We start from the raw sequence: 22,219 nt of genomic DNA on the forward strand, positions 1-22,219 counted from the left end.
CGTTTTTATTGGGCTCTTGGTCTTTTTCTTCTGAGTTTTTTGAAACTCTTTATACATTAGAGATATTAGCCCTTTGTGATATAAATTGCAAAGTTTTCTTTTTCCAGTTTGTAATTCCCAGACTTTTTTATCTCTTGTAATGAGAACTGTTTCACCTACATGTTAAGAATGTCTGTGTTTTCCACGTCCTGAAGGACTTTAAGGATGGCCTTTGTTCCTCTCCCTGCTGTTTCTGCCTCTCACTATAAAGCACAGCTATGCTCTTTGGGATAGATTTGACAGGGCAGAGGTGGGACTGTTCTTGACTAGATTTCACAGTATTAGACCTCATGCTAACCTGGCTGTACTTCTTTCCTCTTTTCACTACTTTTGCAGAGTATGTTCTGTCTTTGAAGATATTATGGAAACCTAGTGTTTCCTTTCTGTTGTTATAGCTCTCCTCACACAGACAATATTCAATATTTATTCAGGTAGTTTGTGGACTGTGAAAATATTTTTTCAGTTTATTCTTTCTAACCAGAGATTGTTTCCAGGTCAACTCTTTCTTTTATTCCATTCTTAAAAAAAAATCTCATCGGAAAGAGTACCACATCGTCATAAAAATTTTTAGAAATGTAAAAAATATAAAGCAGAAATGGGAGGAGAAAATTTTTTTAAAGTCATCCACAGTTCGGGCTTCCCTGGTGGCGCAGTGGTTGAGAGTCCGCCTGCCGATGCAGGGTCCACAGGTTCGTGCCCTGGTCCGGGAAGATCCCACATGCCGCGGAGCGGCTGGGCCCGTGAGCCATGGCCGCTGAGCCTGTGCGTCCGGAGCCTGTGCTGCACAACGGGAGAGGCCACAACAGTGAGAGGCCCGCGTACCGCAAAAAAAAAAAAAAAAAAAAAGTCATCCACAGTTCTAGCATCCAAAGACAGGCATTGTTAAGAGTCTTGTCTTATGTCTTCCAGTATAAAGAGTATGCCTACAAATTCCCTGGCGGCCCAGTGGTTAGGACTCGGCGCTTTCATTGCCAGGGCCCGGGTTCAATCCCTGATCAGGGAAGTAGAATCCCGCAACATGCACGGCATGGCCAAAAAAAAAAAAGAGTATGCGTCAAATCTCGTATGATCCTGAATGTTGGTCTGCCTCGTTTGTTGTAGTGAGTATGGCTTTGCCGAGAAGGTGGTGGAGGGGATGTTCATCGTCGTCAATTCCATCACCATCAAGATTCACTCCAAGGCCTTCCACGCTTCTTTTGAATTGTGGCAGCTCCAGGGCTATAGTGTGAACCCCAACTGGCAGCAGAGTGACCTCCGCCTCACCCGTATCACTGACCCCCGCCGAGGAGAGGTGACAGCCCTGGCATTCTGAGAAGGGAGAATGGGGGGTTCAAAATAGGACTCATTCTTAAAGGATGTTATTCCTGCTTTGGGGATTTCCTCAAAGTCTCCCCCATTCTTGGGAACCCAAAAATCCCTTCTGTCCAGTGTTACTGTTACATCCTTTCCTCAATTATGGATCTCTGATCCACTGCTTTCTGTGGGTAGGATCCCAGCTGAGAATGGTGGGGGTCTCTGCCTTGCCAGTCTTTTCCCCTTGGACTTCCTGCCTCTTGATTAATTTCATCCACAGAATTAAGGGATTTAACTTTCTTTCCTTCTAGGTTTTAACATTTAAGGAAATAACTTGGCAAACACTTCGAATTGAGGCAGATGCTACAGACAATGGTGATCAGGACCCAGTCACCACTCCACTGAGGCTTATTACCAACCAAGGCAGGATCCAAATAGCCCTCAAGAGAAGAGTGAGTGTGTTCTCTGTCCTCATGAAAACTTCCATCTTTTATTCTCCCAGATAGCATGGGAGATGGCGTTTCCTCCTCTTTGAGTGTTGCCCGCCCCTGGAATGACATTTGAAAGGGGAGGACCTGCAATTCAGTGTTGCACTGTATCTGCTAATGAGGAAGCATTTCTACCTCCCTGTCATTTTAATTTTGAAAACCACGATTTTTACCTGTATATAGGGACACATAGGCAGTTGATCATTGCTGCTTCTTGTTAATCACAGAAAATTTTAGTAGTTTTGTAAGAAATTGACTCTCCACAGTGCTTGATACTTTCGTGTATTGGGGATTGAAAAGCCATCCCTGCAATTGGTTGGGCAGTGGTCACTTTGAGTAGTTGGGATGGTACCAGATGTTGAACCCTGTGTTCTATGTGACCCCTTCAGACCAAAGATTGCAATGTGATAGCCTCCAAGCTGATGTTCCTGTTGGATGACCTGCTCTGGGTGCTAACTGACTCACAACTCAAGGCTATGATGAAATATGCAGAATCACTGAGTGAGGCCATGGAGAAGTCAGCCCAGCAGAGAAAGAGCCTGGCCCCTGAACCTGTACAGGTTAGAGGTGAAACAGAGACCCTTGGTGGCAGTGGGGAGATGGTAGGCCGGACCTAATTCACACCTCCACCGTATGTGGAGCCTAGACTTTATTAGGCTTATTTGGGGGAATTTGTCATTCACTTCTGTAGGTACATAGGCTTTGCCTGTGCCTCTGATTTATTCAGTTATTCTGTTCTTTGGGTGCCTCTAGTGTGTTAGGTATACAGTGTTAGCCACTGGAAAGCCTCTTGTTCCTGTCCTTGGACTCTTGCTGTCTTAAAATATGGACTATAAACAAGTTATTACAATATGATGTGATAAGTGCTGTAATAGAGGTAAACACTGTGCCATGAGAGCACAAAGAAAAGGGATCCAACTACCTGGGCTGAAAGAGAGCATTTAGGGAAGACTTCGTGGAGGAGGTGTTTTAGCATCAGTCAGCTAAGTTCTAGGGGGGTGGGAGCTTAGAAGGCAATTCAAATCTCAGAACAGGACTCTGACAGTTACTAGATTAATTATAATTTGGCTTCTTGGAGTTTGGGTTATTTAAGTGGGATAGACCTACATGAGATACCAGGCGAATAGTTATGAGAAGGAAGGGACACCTTGTCAAATTGTGGTTTTCTTCAGGCTGAACTAAAGCTTAAAGAAAGCCAGCAAGGAGGCTGTCTGGGTCTGGCTTCTTGTTTCTCTCTGTCACATGTAGATCACCCCACCTGCTCCCAGTGCCCAGCAGTCCTGGGCCCAGGCGTTCGGTGGCAGCCAGGGCAGCAGCAACAGCAGCAGCAGCAGCCGCCTCAGCCAGTACTTTGAGAAATTTGATGTGAAAGAGTCCTCCTACCATCTGCTCATCTCCCGCCTGGACCTGCACATTTGTGATGATAGCCAGTCCCGAGAGCCAGGTACCCCGTGAGGCCTAAGCCTGTGCAGGGTAGTCCATCACCGCCTGGAGCTCTGGGCAAAGCTTGGGGATGGAAGGCTGTTTTCAAGACTCTGTGGGGTATTTGTCTGGCTCCCCTTAATCACAGGCCTTCCTCAGGCCTCTGTGCTCCTGTGGCAGCTCTCTGTCAGCAAGTGCTCTTCAGCTTTTAGGATGCAGCAGAACTACCTGTGAGACAGTAAGACACAGGAGCTGGGCCTCTTCCCAGCCCCCACTAAATCGGAATCTTCAGGGGTAGAGCCCAAGCAGTGTATATTTTTTTTTCCCTCCCCAGAGTCTTTTGGGCAATGCTAACCACTGGTATAAGCTTTCAGGAAAGTAAATTCAACTATAGGAAACCTCAGAATTTTCAGATCTTTGAGTCAATTTAAATAGTTATTATGTATAAATGTGTTCTTCCCAAGCAGAGGGGTTATGGTGTGTTCTTGTCATGCTTTTTCATTCATTAGAGCAATTTTTTTTTTAACATGGTGTTCCCTAAATCACATATTAATTTAAACTGCATCAATAGAAGTGTGGGTTCCAGAACTCAGGAAGTTCTTCTCTGGCACCTTTGTAGACTCCATTTGGAACTCTAAGCCTTGTTTTTGATGCTGTCCTTGAGGACATTAACAAAGAGAAAGCATCCCAGGAAGGGTGTGCAGATTGTTTAATGCTATGGAAACCATAGCATAGCAGGAAAGAGTTGAAAGACACAGGGATATTTCATATGAAAAAGAGTAGACACAGGATATAGGAGAGCCATCTTTAAATAAAGAGAGGGCGTTAATGCAGAGTGGAGTGGTTGTTAGGAAAGTCAAGCCCAGAGCCCTTCAGACATTGCTTTTATTTTGTGGTGCTCTAAGCAGAGCATAAACAAATAGCACCTGCTTTTTTGGCAGACATCTCTGCCCATTTGAGACTCACTAGAGCAACTGGTATTAAGTACACATACACATTTATTCAGAATGAAAAAATAATTGACTCATTTCTTTCCTTCATGAGCCTTAGGGAAATCACTTCACCTCACTGAGTTTCTTCATTTGTGAACTTAAGTTAAATCATATCTTACTCATTTACCTCATAGGTTGTTATCAGGCTCAAATGACATAATATACTGAATTTGGAGGACATTAGTCATAGGCCAGTATTCGGTATTATTATTTCTCTGCTGCCAGTTCCTTCAATACTCTTTGTTCCCCCTCTACACCCCTCTGCCACCAGCTTTTGTTTTTAGATGTCGTCCTATGGAAGCTTGTGTTCTTGCTGCCTTTTCCTCTCTGGAGGTTAACGTTTGCTTCTTAATGAGACCTAGATTCATTTTCCTTGGGGAAACCTACTACCTTTTCTTTCTGGGACACCAAGCACCAATGCCTCTCTTGCTTTGCTATACCTTGGTCTTGAAGTGACTTCAACCCCTCTCCACTCCCAATATGAAAGAGCTGAAAGGAGCAGTGACAGCGTAAAGATTGCTTTTGCCACCACAGGAAATAAATTGCTCACTGGTTTGTTAGTCACTAGTTCTGGAAGTTCTTTGCTAAAACAATTATTGTTTTGTTTGGTTGTTTCTTCCAAGTGTTACTATAAAGACCTTGCAGTTTTGTTTTGTTTTTAAAAATATTTATTTATTTATTTGGTTGCACTGGGTCTTAGTTGCGGCATGCAGGATCTTCGTTGTGGCGTGCGGGATCTTTTTCAGTTGCAGCATGCAAACTCTTAGTTGTGGCATGCATGTGGGATCTAGTTCCCTGACCAGGGAATGAACCCGGGCCCCCTGCATTGGGAGCGGGGAGTCTTAACCACTGCGCCACCAGAGAAGTCCCTGTTTTGTTGTTTTTAATCCTTTCAGAAATCTTTATTAAAAATACATTATTGAGGGCTTCCCTGGTGGCGCAGTGGTTGAGAGTCCGCCTGCCGATGCAGGGGACACGGGTTCGTGCCCCGGTCCGGGAAGATCCCACATGCCGCAGGGCAGCTGGGCCCGTGAGCCATGGCCGCTGAGCCTGTGTGTCCGGAGCCCGTACTCTCAGATGGGAGAGGCCACAACAGTGAGAGGCCCGCGTACCGCAAAAAAAAACCCAAAAAACAAACAAACAAAAATACATTATTGAGAGTTTCGTCCTTTTGCTTGATAAGGGCGTATAGCACTGTCCTCTTCATTTAACAGGGTCCTGCAATCAGAGGTGAATGACTAGCCTTCCCTGAAGCCCGCATGTATTTATTAAGCTAAGTGAATCCACTTGGTGGATTTTAGGGAAGTTTTGGATGAGATATTTTTATTTTATTTATTTATTTTAAAATAAATTTATTTATTTATTTATGGCTGTGTTGGGTCTTCGTTTCTGTGCGCAGGCTTTCTCTAGTTGCGGCGAGCAGGGGCTACTCTTCATCACGGTGCGCAGGCTGCTCATTGTCGTGGCTTCTCTTGTTGTGGAGCACAGGCTCTAGACACGCAGGCTCAGTAGTTGTGGCTCACAGGCTTAGTTGCTCCGCGGCATGTGGGATCTTCCCAGACCAGGGCTCAAACCCGTGTCCCTTGCATTGGCAGGCAGATTCTTAACCACTGCGCCACCAGGGAAGCACTGGATAAGATATTTTTAGATAGAGGGATAAATCCCAGCCAACCATACCCAGGTGTGGCAGATGACTCTGTGAAGGGGCAAGGAACACAAAGAGTTCTTGTGAGTTTGATTCTTCTCCTTGGATTTGGGAAGAAAGGGGAAGGGAGAACTAGGTGTTATGGAAAGGGTGCTAAGATTCTCTGGAGTTGTCCTGTCCAATATGGCAGCCACTAGCCACATATGACTGTTGGGCACTTGAAATATTGGCTGATCCAAATTGAGATGGAGTGCAAGTGTAACATACACCTGGGATTTCGAAGATACAGTACAAAAAACGAGTGTAGAATACCTTAATAATTATTTTCATATTGATTACATGTTGAAATGATAGTATTTGGAGTATATTGGTTTAAATAATGTGTAATATTAAAATTAAATTCACTTTTTTAAAAAAACTTTTTTAATGTAGCTACTAGAAAATTTTAAATTACTTATATGGCTTATGTTACATTTCTATTGGATAGCATTGCTCTAGAACTCTCTGTCCAAATGGTAGCCAGTAGCCACATGTGACTATTTAAATTAAAATCAAAATTAAATAAAATTAAAAATCCAGTTCCTCATTTATACCAACAACATTTCAAGTACTCGTTATAATCTATGGACCATAGAAGATGTCCATCATCACAGAAAGTTCTTTTAGATAATGCTGCTCTAGGGACTCCTTGAAGGCTACATCTGTCTGCTTTTTCATTAAGGGACACTATAGCCTTGGTATTGGAGGTGAAGTTATTGAAAACTTGGTGGGTAACTGGGGACGGCTTGGCTTGCAGTGGGGCAGCACTCTCTCTTAAAATCAAACTGGAGCAGCTCACCCTTCAGGCTTCTGGGAGGAGGAGGGTGGTTGATGGGGAAAAGAGGGTCATCTGCCTCTTTTTAGTTATCTCTCTCAGGATAAGGGCTGTGAGCCAAAGCTTTCTTCATCTCTCTTCAGGCTGGGCTATCCTCTCCCACCATCTCACTGGAGAATTTTAGTCATTTATGTGCACTATTTACCATTTATGTGTCATATATGATTATGTGTTTATAATTAAATATGTTGATAATGGGTAATTATATTTGATTTCTATTCTAAACCTTATTTTAATATGTTCAGTCGTGTAGTTTATTGTTCTTTTAGTTCCAAATAAATCCAATAGAGGGAGCATGGCTGTGAAACCCTCTCCCTCCAGTAGCCTAGGTCATGCACGTTCAACTGGGATGATATCTCCCCACAGCAGGTAAAAATCCACTCTTTTATTTTAAACAGATACATATTTATTGAGATATCATTCATATACCGTACAATTTACCCATTTAGAATATACAACTCAGTGTTTTTTTGGGTTTTTTTTTGCGGTACGCGGGCTTCTCACTGCTGTGGCCTCTCCCGTTGCGGAGCACAGGCTCCGGACGCACAGGCTCAGCGGCCATGGCTCACAGGCCCAGCCGCTCCGCGGCATGTGGGATCCTCCCGGACCGGGGCACAAACCCGTGTCCCCTGCATCGGCAGGCGGACTCTCAACCACTGCGCCACCAGGGAAGCCCCTACACCTCAGTGTTTTAAAGTATAGTCATAGGGTTATGTGATCATTACTACAATCTAATTTTAGAAACTTTCTGTCATCCGTAAAAGAAACTCTGTACCCATTAGATGACAGTCCCCATTTTGCAGCTCTAAGCAACCACTGATCTTTCTGTCTTGATGTTTGCCTATTCTGGACGTTGAAAATTGGTTCTTTGGTGAGGGGTGGGGGTGAAAAAAAAACTTAGATATAACAGTGCTTAACCTTATTGACAGAATTTTATTTCTTAGTATTTAATTTCTCTTATTGAGTTTTCTTGGGTATCATATGAGCAACACTGATGTTGAGTTCATGGAAGATCAGGGCTATAAACTATGGCAAACAGATGGCTGTGATTAGAGGACTTTATCTATTGCTTGATCTCAAAGTCAGATGGTGAGAGGTGGCCTGTACATAGCTAGCAGCTGTCATTGGCTGCCTCATCAGTGTTGTTTATATTTAATCCTTAGTACTTTTGTGATTTGAACTTTGAGAATTAAATAAAAATAGTTTATATTTTATTATTTAATTCTACAAATTGTTCAACAAATCAATAATTTAATTAAATGTTGAAAAGGAAAAATATTGACACTATCTGAATATCTAGCACCTAGTTAAGCTAAAGTTATTTTCTCATGTTAAGCAAAAGTTAAAAGCTAACAAAATAATAATTTTAAGAAATTAATTTAAAAACTTTATTTTATCAAAAATAATTTTGAATAATTAAAATTTGATTATGTCACTATTATGTATTTATATAAATTACTAAATTACATATGTGATTCTATACATTATAATTTATATAAGAAATAAATTACATTAAAAGTTACTCAACAGGGCTTCCTTGGTGGTGCAGTGGTTAAGAATCCGCCTGCCAATGCAGGGGACATGGGTTCAAGCCCTGGTCCAGGAAGATCCCCCATGCTGCGGAGCAACTAAACCTGTGCTCCACAACTACTGAGCCTGCGCTCTAGAGCCTGTGAGCCACAACTACTGAAGCCTGCGTGCCAGAACTACTGAAGCTCATTCGCCTAGAGCCCGTGCTCTGCACCAAGAGAAGCCACCGCAATAAGAAGCCCACACACCACATTGAAGAGTAGCCCCCACTCGCCGCAATTAAAGAAAGCCTGCGCACAGCAACAAAGACCCAATGCAGCCAAAAATAAATAAATAAATAATATATATATAAAAGTTACTCAGCAGATATAGTTATAAACTTAAGTTAAATATTAATAGCTTTAAAATTTTAAATTTAACTTTTCACACTTTATTTTTTAACCTTTTAAAAAAATTTTTTGGCTGCTTTCGGTCTTCGTTGCTATGTGGTGGTCTTTCTCTAGCTGCAGCAAGCGGGGGGCTACTCTTCATTGCGGTGCTTGGGCTTCTCATTGCAGTGGCTTCTCTTGTTGTGGAGCATGGGCTTTAGGCGTGCGAGCTTCAGTAGTTGCAACACGCGGGCTCAGTAGTTGCGGCACATGGGCCCTAGACTGCACGGGCTTCAGTAGTTGTGGCGCATGGGCTCAGTAGTTGTGACGCCTGGGCTCTAGGGTATGCGGGCTTCAGTAGTTGTGGTGTGTGGGCTCTAGAGTGCAAGCTCAGTAGTTGTGGCGCACAGGCTTAGTTGCCACATGGCATGTGGGATCTTCCCGGACCAGGGCTCGAACCCGTGTCCCCTGCATTGGCAGGTGGATTCTTAATTACTGTGCAACCCGTGTCCCCTGCATTGGCAGGTGGATTCTTAATTACTGTGCCACCAGTTAAGGAAGTCCCTTAACTTTTAACTTAAAAGAATTATTTAGTCTTTCTTAACCTGACATTGAATAAAAGGAATAAGCTTTATTCTTATTCTTTTTATGTATAAAGCACAGGTAGACATATAGTACATAAGGTATACAGTATATCTGTGGTATTAAATTTCATGGAGAAGGGACAATTAGGAAAAAAATAGCTAAACAGGCTCCTATGAGATGGTAATTATGACAAAAAGGTTGAGCAACAGGAACACAGGTGTAGGTGTATCTCCTAATAGGATGGTGATTAGTCCAGAACCTTGGTGTGGTGATATCTAGAGTGGATGGAAATGACCCTCCTGGTTGTAGATGTACCAGCTTACAGCTAGAAGGTCCCATGGTATTTCCCTTCACCTGGAAATAGGATGGAAGGGATAGGAGGGAAGTGCAGAACAGGGTAGGTTAGACAACACACATATGTAGAAGAAATAGTCCTTGTTCTTACAGTTCTTAGAGTCTAGTTGGAGAGATAAGACAGAAACATGGAAAGTTCATTCATTTAGTAAGAATTAAATGTAAATTCAAGATAAACAATAGAATATTTGACTTATTGCAAAAAAATTCAGTTTATCTACACTATTCTGTATGTTTATAATGTCCTTGTTAGTGCAGTGTTTTTAGTGTTCCATGGTACTTCATATGTACAGTGTGTAATGACAGTCTTATATATCACAGCTTTAGCTAAGATATGAAAGGAAGTAATATGGGTCCTGCTTTTTGGGGAGTTTGGCTTATGCCTCTCCAGGTGTTGTGCTGCGGGGCAGCGATACTAGTATTGCCAGGTTTGGGGGAACCAATCAAGGTTGTCAAGTGTGCCTGTGGGAGACCTAGGACTGGAATTCCAGAATCCTGAGTTTTGCAGTTTCTTTTGTCTTTCCAGAAATCTGACAGCCATTTACAGAGACAGTGGAATATGCTTTAAAAAAAAAAATCTTTTAGAGCATGTCCATTGCAATTCAAAAGAGGAGGGCCTCAGCCTTGCAAATCACCTGACATCATGGCCTTTCGGCTACACTTATGTATCAGCCAGGCTTTGGAGCTGACCCTTAGGAGGACTTTTAAGTGCTTCAAGTGGTGTTTAGGCCTCTGTTTCTTCTGCTGCTGTTCACCTTTATTTTTCTTTGTAGGTGTCTCTGCAAACAGACTCATGGGTGGTGCAATGCAGCTTACCTTTCGCAAGATGGCATTTGACTATTACCCCTTCCACTGGGCAGGTAGGAGAATTCTGAATGGGTGCAGTTTTAGCGTGGCCTAGGTATTGAGGCCATATGCCTGGGTTCATCCCTGACTGCCCAGCAGAAGGGTGCCAGGGATTGCAGCACATGCTCAGAGAGGTGTTGGCAATAGTCCTTTTCAAGAGGACATCTTCTGGAAACTTGCAGGGTCCACTGTTGATGCGAAGCAGTAGGAGGGGAGGCAGTGTCTGAGATGTTGCTTTTGATTCTGTGCTCTACCCCTTACTTGCACTAGTTTTAGAGCCTCTCCAGTGGTCCATGGTTAAAGATGGCAAAAGTCAGCAGCTGGCCTTTAGGGAACCCTAGGGAAAAATCACATATAGAATCCAGAAGAACTTGAGTGCTCTCACTACATAATTTTTACTTATCCCAGAGAATTTTGGATTGGCGGTGAGGGATCAGATTCTGAATTATGGAAAACTATACCAATGGAAAAGAAAATTTGTAACATTGGGTCATGATCTTAGACTAAAATCTTTTTGCTTTATCGCACAGGCGATAGCTGCAAACATTGGGTACGTCACTGTGAGGCCATGGAGACCCGAGGCCAGTGGGCCCAGAAGCTGGTGATGGAATTTCAGAGTAAAATGGAGAAGTGGCACGAGGAGACAGGTCTGAAACCACCCTGGCACCTGGGGGTAGACTCTCCCTTCCGGAGGAAAGCAGGTGGGTTATGAGGAGCTGGAGGACTCCTGTTGCTTTGCCTCTTGACATTTACCTTTGAGTATCAGTGGCAATAAAGCACTGGACTGGCTAATTATCCCAACTTACTCCCAGCTGATTATTCCAACTTTATCCCACGGAGAGACATCTGTGACTTTTTTCTTTACAGAGTCCTGTTTGTCTCCAGGGATAGCTGCAGTGTGGAAGAGAGGTTGTTAGCTTCTCTATTTAATAGGCCGTTGCCTTGGTCTGAAGGAGAGAATAGTTTTTGAGTTCCGTCCTGGAGCTTGCCAGTGTTAAACTCTTTCCTACATATAGCATTAATGATCTTAGGGTTTTTACTTTCCGAATTCTATTAATGATGATAGTTGAGTGTATCTGATTCTTTTTCCCACCTCCTTATTTTTATTTAGATTCTCTCTCCAGTCCTCAAAAGAACCCCCTTGAGAGAAGCCCCTCTCAGGGCCGACAGGCTGTCTTTCGGCCTCCAGCATGGAATCGCCTACGCTCTAGCTGCTTGGTAATACGGGTGGATGACTTGGACGTCCACCAGGTAAGGAGCCCATGACACAGGGAAACAGGGCTGGAAAGGGGTGGAGCAGTTCATTTGGAATGCAACAAATGTGATCAAGGTTGTAGAATTCGGAGGCTGCTTCCCTCCCTTCCAGGTGGATTTGACACTTTGGTCTGTTTCTTTCTGAGTGTGACTGCTGAGATCAGGACTTGGGATTCCCCACTTTCCTCTGAATACCCCACTACAAACCTTTCACTGAAAAAACGAACTCGTAGCTAGTGTTAGTCAGGTGTGAGAATGCCTGGAATCTGCGTGAAGAGCACTCTGCTCCCTGTGACAGACTTTGGAAGAGTTGTAGAGGCTTTATCCTCCTATCTCAGAGGAAATTGAGGAAATTCTATTCTGGGTGCTGTATAGATGCTAACAGCAACTCGTGATTGCATAGGTTTCTACAGCTGGACAGCCAAGTAAGAAGCCATCGGCACTCCTTTCCTGCAGTCGGAAACTTCACAACCTCCCCACTCAGGTCTCTGCCATTCATATTGAGTTCACAGAGTATTACTTCCCCGATAATCAGGAGCTGCCAGGTAAGCATCTGCTCTGGTCAGTCCTTACTGTCTTGCTCTTGCTCTTCGCATTTGTCCGCCTCGGGGGCTCTCTGCTTATATTCTGTTTGTCATTTGGAGTTTTAAGTGTTTGAGTTAGTTTAGCACACCTTTGTTGAAAACTCTTCCCTGTGTAAATATATACCTTTGATAATAAAATGAATATTAGCTGATAAGTGAGAGTCGAGCTGCTACTTCATTCATGGTTTCTTTTTTTCTCTGCTTTCCAGTTCCCTGTCCCAATCTTTACATTCAGTTAAATGGTCTGACATTTACTATGGATCCTGTCAGCTTGCTCTGGGGAAACCTCTTCTGCCTGGATTTATACCGCAGCTTGGAGCAGTTCAAAGCTATCTACAAACTGGAAGATTCAAGCCAGAAAGATGAACACTTGGACATCCGACTGGATGCCTTCTGGTTGAAGGTAGGGTAGAGAGTGGGATTTTTGTTCCCTGTTGGCAGCCACAGCTGCACTTCTACCATGGCTATAATCCAAGGTTCTGCTCTGTCCATTTGATAGAAGTAAGGAAAGCAGTTTTACAGCCCAAATGGTCTTTCACGTGTGTATTAATGGTGGGTTGCAGAGTTGCTCAGCTGGCCATTCTGAATTGGGTTTCATTTTCTCTCTGAAGGTGAGCTTCCCGCTGGAGAAGAGAGAGCGGGCTGGGCTGCACCGTCCCCAGGCCCTTGTCTTCTCTGCATCAGGCGTGACTGCCACCAATACACGTCACGCCCCACATTGTAGCTGTCCAGACCTTCAGAGTCTCTTCCGGGGTTTTGCTGCTGCTGAGTTCTTTCATTCCAATTATGTTCAGTTTCCCAAGGTGCCAGGCGGCTTTAGCCTTCTGCACATGCTGTTTTTGCATCACGCCTTCCAGGTGGATTCCCGATTCCCTCAATCTAGTGCCCTCCCTCCCCAGCGGCTTAAGGCTTCCCAGGATCTCTGGTCCATCCACTTCACCCAGATCTCCTTGGACTTTGAGGGAACAGAGAACTTCAAAGGCCATTCCTTGAATTTTGTGGCCCCCTTCCCCTTGTCGATTTGGGCCTGCCTACCCCTCCGCTGGCAGCAAGCCCAGGCACGAAAGCTCCTTATGGCCACAGAAGGGAGGCTGAAAGCATCCGCCAGCTTTGGCAGTCCTGTCCATTCTGAGGCCCTTGCCCCTGACACTGTGTCCCATCAGAGGTCAAAGACTGAGCATGATTTGAAAAGCCTATCAGGCCTTACAGAAGTCATGGAAATTCTGAAAGAAGGCAGCAGTAGTGTGGATAACAAAGGGCCTCTGACAGAGCTGGAGGACGCGGCAGATGTACATGTGCTCATACACTCGCCTGAGCATGTCCGAGTGAGGCTTGACCACTACCAGTACTTGGCTCTCCTCCGCCTGAAGGAGGTGCTCCAGGGTCTTCAGGAGCAGCTTACTAAGGATACCGAGGCCATGACTGGGTCTCCTCTGCAGGACCAGACAGCTTGCATTGGCGTCCTCTTCCCCAGTGCTGAGGTGGCTCTGCTCATGCATCCTGTCCCTGGCGCTGTCGAAGCTGACTCTGAGGGTTCAGATACTACGAGCCTTGTAGATTCAGAGCTGTCTCCTTCAGAGGATAGGGAGCTGAAGTCTGATGCCTCCTCAGAACAGGGCCCAGCAAGCCCCAGGAAGGTTCTGGAGGACACTGACGTTGAAAATCTGGATGCATCCCAGGATAGGCCACTGCCTCTCCATAGCAATGGAGAAGTGCAGGACACAGATTCTCTTGCACAGCAGGAGGCAGGGAAGGGCCATGAGGCAGTTGATTCCTTACAGGACAAGGGACTGAGCAGCGCCCAGGCACCTAGCTCACCAGCTGAGTTGAAGCCCCCAGGGGGCAAGGATACTGCTGTGAATGGACAGGGCGAGCTCATCCCCTTGAAGAACATTGAGGGAGAATTATCAAGTGCTATTCACATGACCAAGGATGCCACAAAGGAGGCTCTACATGCCACCATGGACCTCACCAAGGAAGCTATGTCTCTGACTAAGGATGCCTTCAGTCTGGGCAGAGACCGAATGACCTCCACCATGCACAAGATGCTGTCTCTGCCCCCAGCCAAGTGAGTGGTTCTCTGCCTCCTTCATTCACCTCCTCTCTCCCTCCTAGCTCTGGCCATTGGGCTCAGGCCTCCTGCCATGTGCACTTGTAGATTGGGAAGCACCGCGTGGTCCAGGAGCGTACATGGAATGGCCTAGTTAATGTGGCAAAGCCTTTAGTTTTCAGAGCTGCCTGTAGAGCAGCGGAAGAACTTTCAGGCTACTTAGAGGATATAGGCATACCAGTCAGAGGGACTTTACTTTCGGGACTACACCTAATTCTGTGATAGGGGAAGAACCAGAAATTGCAATAAAATAACAAAATCCCATGGATTTTCTCATGCCTCCATATATCTTAGCCTGGTCTTGGGCAGTTTTCAAGTCAACATTTATTGCTTCTTAGCATCAAGCTATCTCCTCTTTCACTGATTCACTGTTATTGATACAGCTATGCTGTATCAGAATAATAATACCTGGCATCTGTATGATATTTTATTCTTTTCAGTGGGCTCTCATATAGTATTTTATTTGATGTAATCCCCACAGCAGCTCGGGGAGGTCGCTGCAGATGTTTGTATTCCCAGTTTATAACTGAGGAAATGGAAGCTTCAGAGAGGATGAGCCCATGGATCCTGTATCTTATAACTAGAAAAGCTGGGGCTTTGAACTTGCTCTTTCTGGTACACCTTATCAATATCTGTCAGAGTAATAGAGAAGGAAGAATTTCACTCATCCGTTCAACAAGTATTTTTTGAGCCCTTACTGTGTGCCAGGCTCTGTGTTAGATGCCGGGGCTACAGTGGGGAGTAAGCAGAAAACACAGAAATGCACAGTCAGAAGAGTGGGAAGGTATAGATTTTTCCATGGGTGCCTGTGGTTTTAGGAAAGATAATGAAAACTATGGGAAATCTTTGCTGGGACACTTAGTGGTTTGGGGACCATGGTTTGAAGATCAGTGGCTTTAGAACTTTTGTCTAAGTGGATTTTCTTAAGTGTGTCTCAAAGCAATGCCTGCGGGTATACTAGTACCTGCTAGGCCTAGATAGCCTAGGAGGAAAGAGGAGGAAAGCTTAAAGGATTAATTATGTAATAATACTAGGCAACATTTATTGAGTACTTTCTATGTGTCAGGCCTTGTCCTAAATATTAACAATATTAATGCATTGAATTATTGTAAGAACCCTATAAGGCAGGTCCTAATATCACTCCACATTTTACAGGTGAGAAAACTGAGGCTCAGAGAGGTAAGAAACTTGCTCAAGATCACACAGCTTGTGAGTGGTGGGGTGAGGATTGAAAGCCTGGACTCCCAATCACCTAATGTGCTGCCTTTTCTAATTAGAGAAAAGTAAGGGAGATGGGAAAAGAGGAGAGGTAAAAAGGAGAAAAGGAAGGTGTGTGATACAAACTCTGTTTGAAACACCAACAGTGACTTCCTAACTGCCCAGGCCAGTGGCATTTTCTCAGTCATCTTTTTCCAGGACGACTCTGTGCAGTCAGCCTTGCTGGTCAGTTCATTCTGGACCAGCCTTGCTGGTCAGTTCCTCGCACTTCTTGGAAGGAGTCTTTTCTTTTCCCTTGGCTGCTCTCTTCTTCCTTTTATCCTGTAAATGGAACTGTTCCACAGCACTAGGCTGTCCATATTCTGATCGCTTTTGTCATAATTTTTATTTTTTAAATTATAAAAATGATTTGTGTTCATTTCGTTGACAGTGTGGAAAAATAAAAGAATAAGAAGAAAATGTTAAGAGTCACTTGTAATGACACTATCCAGAGATAGCCATTATTTACATTGCATCTGTTTGCTTCCAATTTTTCTATACATATTTGTGTATCCATGCGAATGCTTACATGTGCCTACTCATATAAAATACCCAAATATTATTTTATAATATTTGTGTATTTATATTATTTCTATATAATATAGAAATTTTCCAGTTTTATTCTCTTTATGATTTATTGTGAATAGTTCCCCATTCATGAGGTATTTGAACATATAATTTTTAATTGCTCTATTATATTCTTGCAGATGGGTGTATCATAAGTTATTCATCCAGTCCACTCTCTGGGGGGCATCATTTAGTCTGTTTCCAATTTTTTCTCAGGTAAAACCAAGGCTGTGTTAAACGTCCCTATTTTTGTGAACATTACTCCTTATGCATATCTAAACCTTTAGAATAAAACCCAGAAGTGGAATTATTGGGTCAAACACTACACACATTTTAAGGTTCTTGATGTATTTGCCAAACTTTCAGAAGGTTTATATCACTCAAATGCATTTTTGAATACATTTGACCCTTGATCAATGTGGTGATTAGGAGCACTGAATCTCTGTGCAGTTGAAAATCTGCATGTAACCTATAGTTGGCCTTACCTATAAGAGGTTCCTGCATATAAGTGGTTCCAACGCATCCACAGATTCAACCATCTGTGGATTGTGCAGTACTATAGTATTTACTCTTGAAAAAAATTTGCATATAAATGGACCTGTGCAGTTCAAACCCGTGTTGTTCAAGGATCAGCTGTACTTTCGCTCTAAGTTATTTTGTCCATCTCCTCACGTCTGCGAGAGCCCTTATTTTCAGTCCTAACTTCCCTCCCCTCCCCTGCTCTTGCTTTAAAACTATCTACTGCCCATAGCTCCACAGTGATCTCCCAGGGGTGCCTTGAACCTCACATATATAAAAGAATAAATTCCTTATCCCTCCCTCCCCCGGCCAGTTCTCTTTTTCTTTCTTTTTTTGGTGGCATCATTCCTTTGCTCATTCAAGCTCTGCCTCTTCCAGGCATTTGTCAGGTTCTGACCATACTTTTAAACTTAAGCATGCCTCAGAATCATCTGGAGGCTTGTTAAAACACAGAGTGCTGAGCCCTGTCCCCAGAGTTCCTCGTCCAGTAGGTCTGAGACAGAGCCTGAGAAGCTGCATTTCTAATGAGTTCCCCTTTAGATGATAATGTTCGTCTGAGGATGACGCTGGGAGCACAGCTCTAGGGAGTCTCACATCTGTTTCTCCTGTCTGCTCCCACATGTGGACTATTTTAGTGAACTATTAGTTGATTTCCTCATTGAATATCTTTCCCTCGCTAGCATATTTGGAAAAGGCAGGTCAAACTTCTTTTTTTAAAAATTAATTAATTAATTAATTTGTTTATTTATTTTTGACTGCATTGGGTCTTTGTTGCTGCGTGCGGGCTTTCTCTAGTTGTGGTGAGCGGGGGCTACTCTTCGTTGTAGTGCGTGGGCTTCTCGTTGCGGTGGCTTTTCTTGTTGCAGAGCTCGGGCTCTAGGCGTGCGGGCTTCAGTAGTTGTGGCATGCAGGCTCAGTAGTTGTGGTTCGCGGGCTCTAGAGCGCAGGCTCAGTAGTTGTGGGACACGAGCTTAGTTGCTCCGCGGCATGTGGGATCTTCCCAGATCGGGGCTCGAATCCATGTCCCCTGCATTTGCAGGCAGATTCTCGACCACTGCGCCACCAGGGAAGTCCCAGGTCAAACTTCTTAAACCACAGGTATGATCTTGTTATTTCCCTTTTCTAAAGCCTTCTGGCTTTTTCTTTATTCTCCCTGAATTGAGTTTGAACTTCTTAGTGTGGTGTAATCAGTTATTACGATATATCCATATGGCACTTTACAGTTTTTTAAAATAGACTATTTTCTAGAGCAGTTTTAGCTTCACAGCAATATTGAGTAGACAGTACAGAGATTTCCTGTATGCCTCCTGCACTTCACAGTTTTCAGAGCACTTTCATGCGTTATCTTTTGTCCAGGGTTTTCTATAATCTGGCTGCCACTCATGTGGTAAAGTGAAAAAAGCACTTAGCAAGAAGTTAGGAGACTTGGGTTCTTCTTAATTCTACCTTTAACTGGGACTGAGTCAGTTTCTTCACCTATAAATAAAATCAGAGGTGGGCACATAAGGTCTTTAAAGGTTTCTTTAAAGAAACCTTTCTAACTTTATCTTCTATTGCTCTCCCCCGACAAAACTTACGCTCCAGCTGAGCTGAGCTCTTTACTAGTCTCCAAAGGTACATTTCGTTTTCTGGCTCCATGCCTTTGCTCATGCTGTTTCTTCCCCATGGAAGGCCCTCTTCATCATCTCTTTCACAGTCCTTCAAGGACCACCTCAAACATAATCTCTTTCCACAGAGCCGTTCTCTTCATCCTTTCCCCTCTTTGGTATTGCCTAGCCTTTGGCTTGTATCCCTGTCCCTCTTACGGTGTGTGTGACTTACTACCATATAAGGTTATTTGTGTATAAGTCTCCTCTCTCCTGATAGAATGTACATTCTTTGAGGACAGGGGATGTCTTATTCATCACTCCCCACCACTGCCCGGTGCCTTGTATGCAGAGGTTATTCAGTAAGTACTTGAGGAATGAACATGGGTTTCAGGTACCATTCACAAGCACCAGGGCTGTAGGTAGTTGGTCTCTTCTGTACATGGGATGACCTGAATAACCTTGACATTTGATATGGGAGAACTGCCTATGCAGTTTGAAATGCTGGAATATGGGGATTCAGAAAGGCCAGCAGTTGAAAAGTGGTCTTGTAGCGGGTAATAATTGACATCAAAGTTTATGTATACAATAACGCTCTGGGCTGAAAAGGATGGGTGTTGCAAGGGAATGGAACAACATACCTCCTAAGCCACATTTGTGGGTTTTGTTTTTGTTTTTTAAACAGGGAGCCCATGGCCAAGATAGATGAGGGGGTGGCAGGCCCTGTAGGTGGAGGAGCTGCCCGACTCCGATTTTTCTCCATGAAGAGGACAGTATCTCAGCAGTCATTTGATGGTGTCTCATTGGATAACAGTGGCCCTGAAGACCGGATTTCAGTGGACAGTGATGGCAGTGAGAGCTTTGTGATGCTCTTGGAGTCTGGTAAGTGGAAGCAGAGCCGGGCAGAGTTGTAGAGCCCCAAGAGTGTTCTTTCTGATGCCTGTATTCAGACCAGCAGGATGCAAAAGGAGCTGAGATTTGATAATGTAGACATTTTCTTAATCAGAAAACCAAAAGAAGAGAAATTTTAGTGGATTTGTGGCTCTGACTTTATCCCCACATCTTCTAGGTTATTGATTAGTACTTGACATTTATCACAGAACAACACTCAAAGAAGAGAGCGCTAGTCTTACAGCCATGTAGCTGTGGCGGTAAGACTAATTCTGTGGCTGTATCAATGGTGTGTGTGTTTGTTGTCTGCTTTTTGCCTAAACTATGTATTTTATTGTTGGAAAATAACTAGGAGCTTTTTGTCTATGATAAAACAAGTAACCTTTAGGCATTAGATTAATCACCACTAGGAGTTAACACTAGTTCTTTCAGCTTATTGAAATGAAAACTTTTAAAATCGCCCCTTAAGAGTATCTAAATGAAAATAAAAAGAGAATGTACTGTTTCTTAAGCTGGATGGTATATATCCATGTTTGTTTTGTTATTATTATTAATTTCTTATGGGAAAATCCAAATATTTAAAAATAGACAGAATCAGGGCTTTCCTGGTGGCGCAGTGGTTGAGAGTCCGCCTGCCGAAGCAGGGGACACGGGTTCGTGCCCCGGTCCGGGAAGATCCCACATGCCACGGAGCGGCTGGGCCCTTGAGCCATGGCCGCTGAGCCTGCGCGTCTGGAGCCCGTGCTCTGCAACGGGAGAGGCCACAACAGTGAGAGGCCCGTGTACCTCAAAAAAAAAAAAAAAAAGATTCAAATAGCGAACCTTCATATACCCATTACCTAGCTTCAGATATTAAGAACTCATGGCCATTCTTGTTTTATATATTCTTCTGCCCACTTCCCTTCCTCCCATATTATTTTGGAGCAAATCCGAAACATATCATTTTATCCATAAATATTTTCATTTTGCATCTCTAGAAAATACAAATTTTTTAAATATTAAAATATTTTTAAAATTATGGTAAAATACACATAACATAAAATTTACCATCTTAACTATTTTAAACTATAATTTAGTAGCATTAATTACCTTCAAATCATTGCACAACCGTCACCACTATCCATCTCCAGAGCTCTTTCATCTTGCAAAACTCTATACCCATTAAACAATAACTCCTCATTCCCTCTTCCACCAGCCCCTGGCAACCATTCTACTCTCTGTCTCTATGAATTTGACCATCTGGGTACCTCACATAAATGGAACCATACGTGACTGGCTTGTTTCATTTCACATAAAATGTCCTTAAGGTTCATTTACGTTGTATGTAGCATGTGTCAGAATTTCCTTCCTTTTTAAGACCATTATTTGTTGTATGTTTATACCACATTTTGTTTAACCATTTATCCGTCCATAGACACTTAGTTTGCTTCCATTTACAGACTTTTTTTAAGGTGACCAAATACCATTGTCTTTTTAAAAATTAACAATAATTCCCTAAATTCATTAAATATCTAGTTAGTCTTCAAATTTCCAGTTGTCTCATGAGTGTCATAAATGTTTTATTTGTACAGTTGTCACTGTTTTTAGAGATTGGATTTGAATAGAATTTTTTGACTCTCAAATTCTTTTGTTATCTTTCTTATGCAGAGTCTGGTCGAGAATCTCTTCCGCCAGGATCTCTTCCCAATGTCTTAGACAGTGCTGGTGTTCAAGGGAGCCCTGTTGCAGATAGTTATGGCCAGGGGTCACCAGAGGCCAAGAGTTCAGCCTCACCCAGTGGGGAAGACCTTCATCTTCACCTGGTCAGCTGTTCTATTTTCTTCTCTGCAGAGGGTAGGCTCTAAGCTGGAAGCTTGGGACTCAGCTAAGGGAGTCTCCTTTTACAGGTCTCAGTTCTGGTCCTGAAGGTGAATGAGGTGTCCTTGGGGATTGAGGTACGTGGTGAGGACCTGACTGTGGCCCTGCAAGCAGAGGAGCTGACCCTCCAGCAGCTAGGCACCGTGGGACTCTGGCAGTTCCTGCATGGACAGTGCCCAGGTGAGGATGGTGGGATTGCAGGAGAGCTGGTGGGATTTTTCTGGGGCATCCATAGCTTGACTTGCTCCTGTCACTGTGCTCCAAGGGCAGCTACTTTAGTGCCAAGCCCTTGGCGCTTCTCTCCAGCAGCGATTGGGGGAGGAAGAAGTCTAATGAAGTCTCCTTGCAAGGAGCCTCCCAGAGCTCTTTCTGGGGTTTTGTACTCAGTAGGCTAGTCTGCGTCCTCACCTCCCAGGTGCTCCTTATGCTTATACATGAGGACTGTGTCCACTTCTTTGTGAGGCTGCTAACATCAAGCTATATCTGATCAGGGAACTTCTGATTCAGTCCTTTGATGTGAATTATCATTTATACTTTAAAAGATGACAGGAAAAATCTGGGCTTAAGCTACATGCTTTGTTTAAAAATTTTTTTTTAAATATTGAGTAGATACTAAAGAATACTTGTAAAATATATATAAGGTATAAAATAACAACAGTACAATGAACCCATGTACCCACTACCTAGTTTAGTAAATAGAACAGTACCATTAACTTTGAAGTCCCCGGGAGTCCCTCTCCAGAACCTTCCTCTTGCCTCTCACCTATCATAGGGAATCACTGTCCTGAATTTTGTATTTCTCATTCTCTTGTTTTACAATTCTTCTGCATGTGTTTGTATCAATGTATTATTTAGCTTTGCAGTTTTTCAAGTTTTTCTAAATGGAATCATAGTTTGTATTCTTTTGTGATTTCAAGTACCATGATATTCTTCAGATTCTTCTAGGTTGTTGAGTTAGCTCTAATTTATTCATTTTTACTACTATATAATATTCTATTGTAGAAATATACCACTTTTTGCTTTTTTAAAAACTGCTTATGCGTACTATGAAATTCACTCCTTGTAAGTATACAATTTGATAAATATTAGTAAGCTTAGTAAGCTACATCACCATCACCCCCAAAATATCTCTTGTACCCATTACTCTAATTACTATTC

At 43.3% G+C, this 22,219-nt stretch overlaps 1 protein-coding gene and 1 long non-coding RNA gene across 4 annotated transcripts in view; both read left to right on the forward strand.

The window, feature by feature from the left end:
- The window catches only part of BLTP3A (bridge-like lipid transfer protein family member 3A), a 57,150-nt gene that overhangs the window by 27,773 nt on the left and 7,158 nt on the right, over positions 1–22,219 (forward strand). Inside the window, exons 5-17 of one of the 3 annotated variants that reach the window (XM_027127016.1) lie at positions 1,141–1,330; positions 1,644–1,784; positions 2,210–2,380; positions 3,069–3,264; positions 10,364–10,450; positions 10,967–11,137; positions 11,548–11,687; positions 12,094–12,235; positions 12,484–12,677; positions 12,886–14,342; positions 18,999–19,195; positions 20,852–21,006; positions 21,091–21,241. In XM_027127016.1, the coding sequence (XP_026982817.1) occupies positions 1,141–1,330; positions 1,644–1,784; positions 2,210–2,380; positions 3,069–3,264; positions 10,364–10,450; positions 10,967–11,137; positions 11,548–11,687; positions 12,094–12,235; positions 12,484–12,677; positions 12,886–14,342; positions 18,999–19,195; positions 20,852–21,006; positions 21,091–21,241 (3,392 nt within the window). Of the gene's footprint in view, positions 1–1,140; positions 1,331–1,643; positions 1,785–2,209; positions 2,388–3,068; positions 3,265–10,363; positions 10,451–10,966; positions 11,138–11,547; positions 11,688–12,093; positions 12,236–12,483; positions 12,678–12,885; positions 14,343–18,998; positions 19,196–20,851; positions 21,007–21,090; positions 21,242–22,219 lie in introns of all 3 variants that reach the window. The other 2 variants (XM_027127017.1, XM_027127018.1) reach the window with 2 other exon arrangements.
- On the forward strand, positions 9,078–10,229 carry LOC113631021 (uncharacterized). The gene is made up of 2 exons (XR_003437162.1): positions 9,078–9,131; positions 9,177–10,229. It is a non-coding gene; the product is annotated as an uncharacterized LOC113631021 (long non-coding RNA).

This window comes from Aethalodelphis obliquidens, unplaced genomic scaffold, assembly GCF_003676395.1.
Source record: "Aethalodelphis obliquidens isolate GAN/ISIS:26980383/991018 unplaced genomic scaffold, ASM367639v1 scaffold31, whole genome shotgun sequence".
Taxonomy (NCBI): domain Eukaryota; kingdom Metazoa; phylum Chordata; class Mammalia; order Artiodactyla; family Delphinidae; genus Aethalodelphis; species Aethalodelphis obliquidens.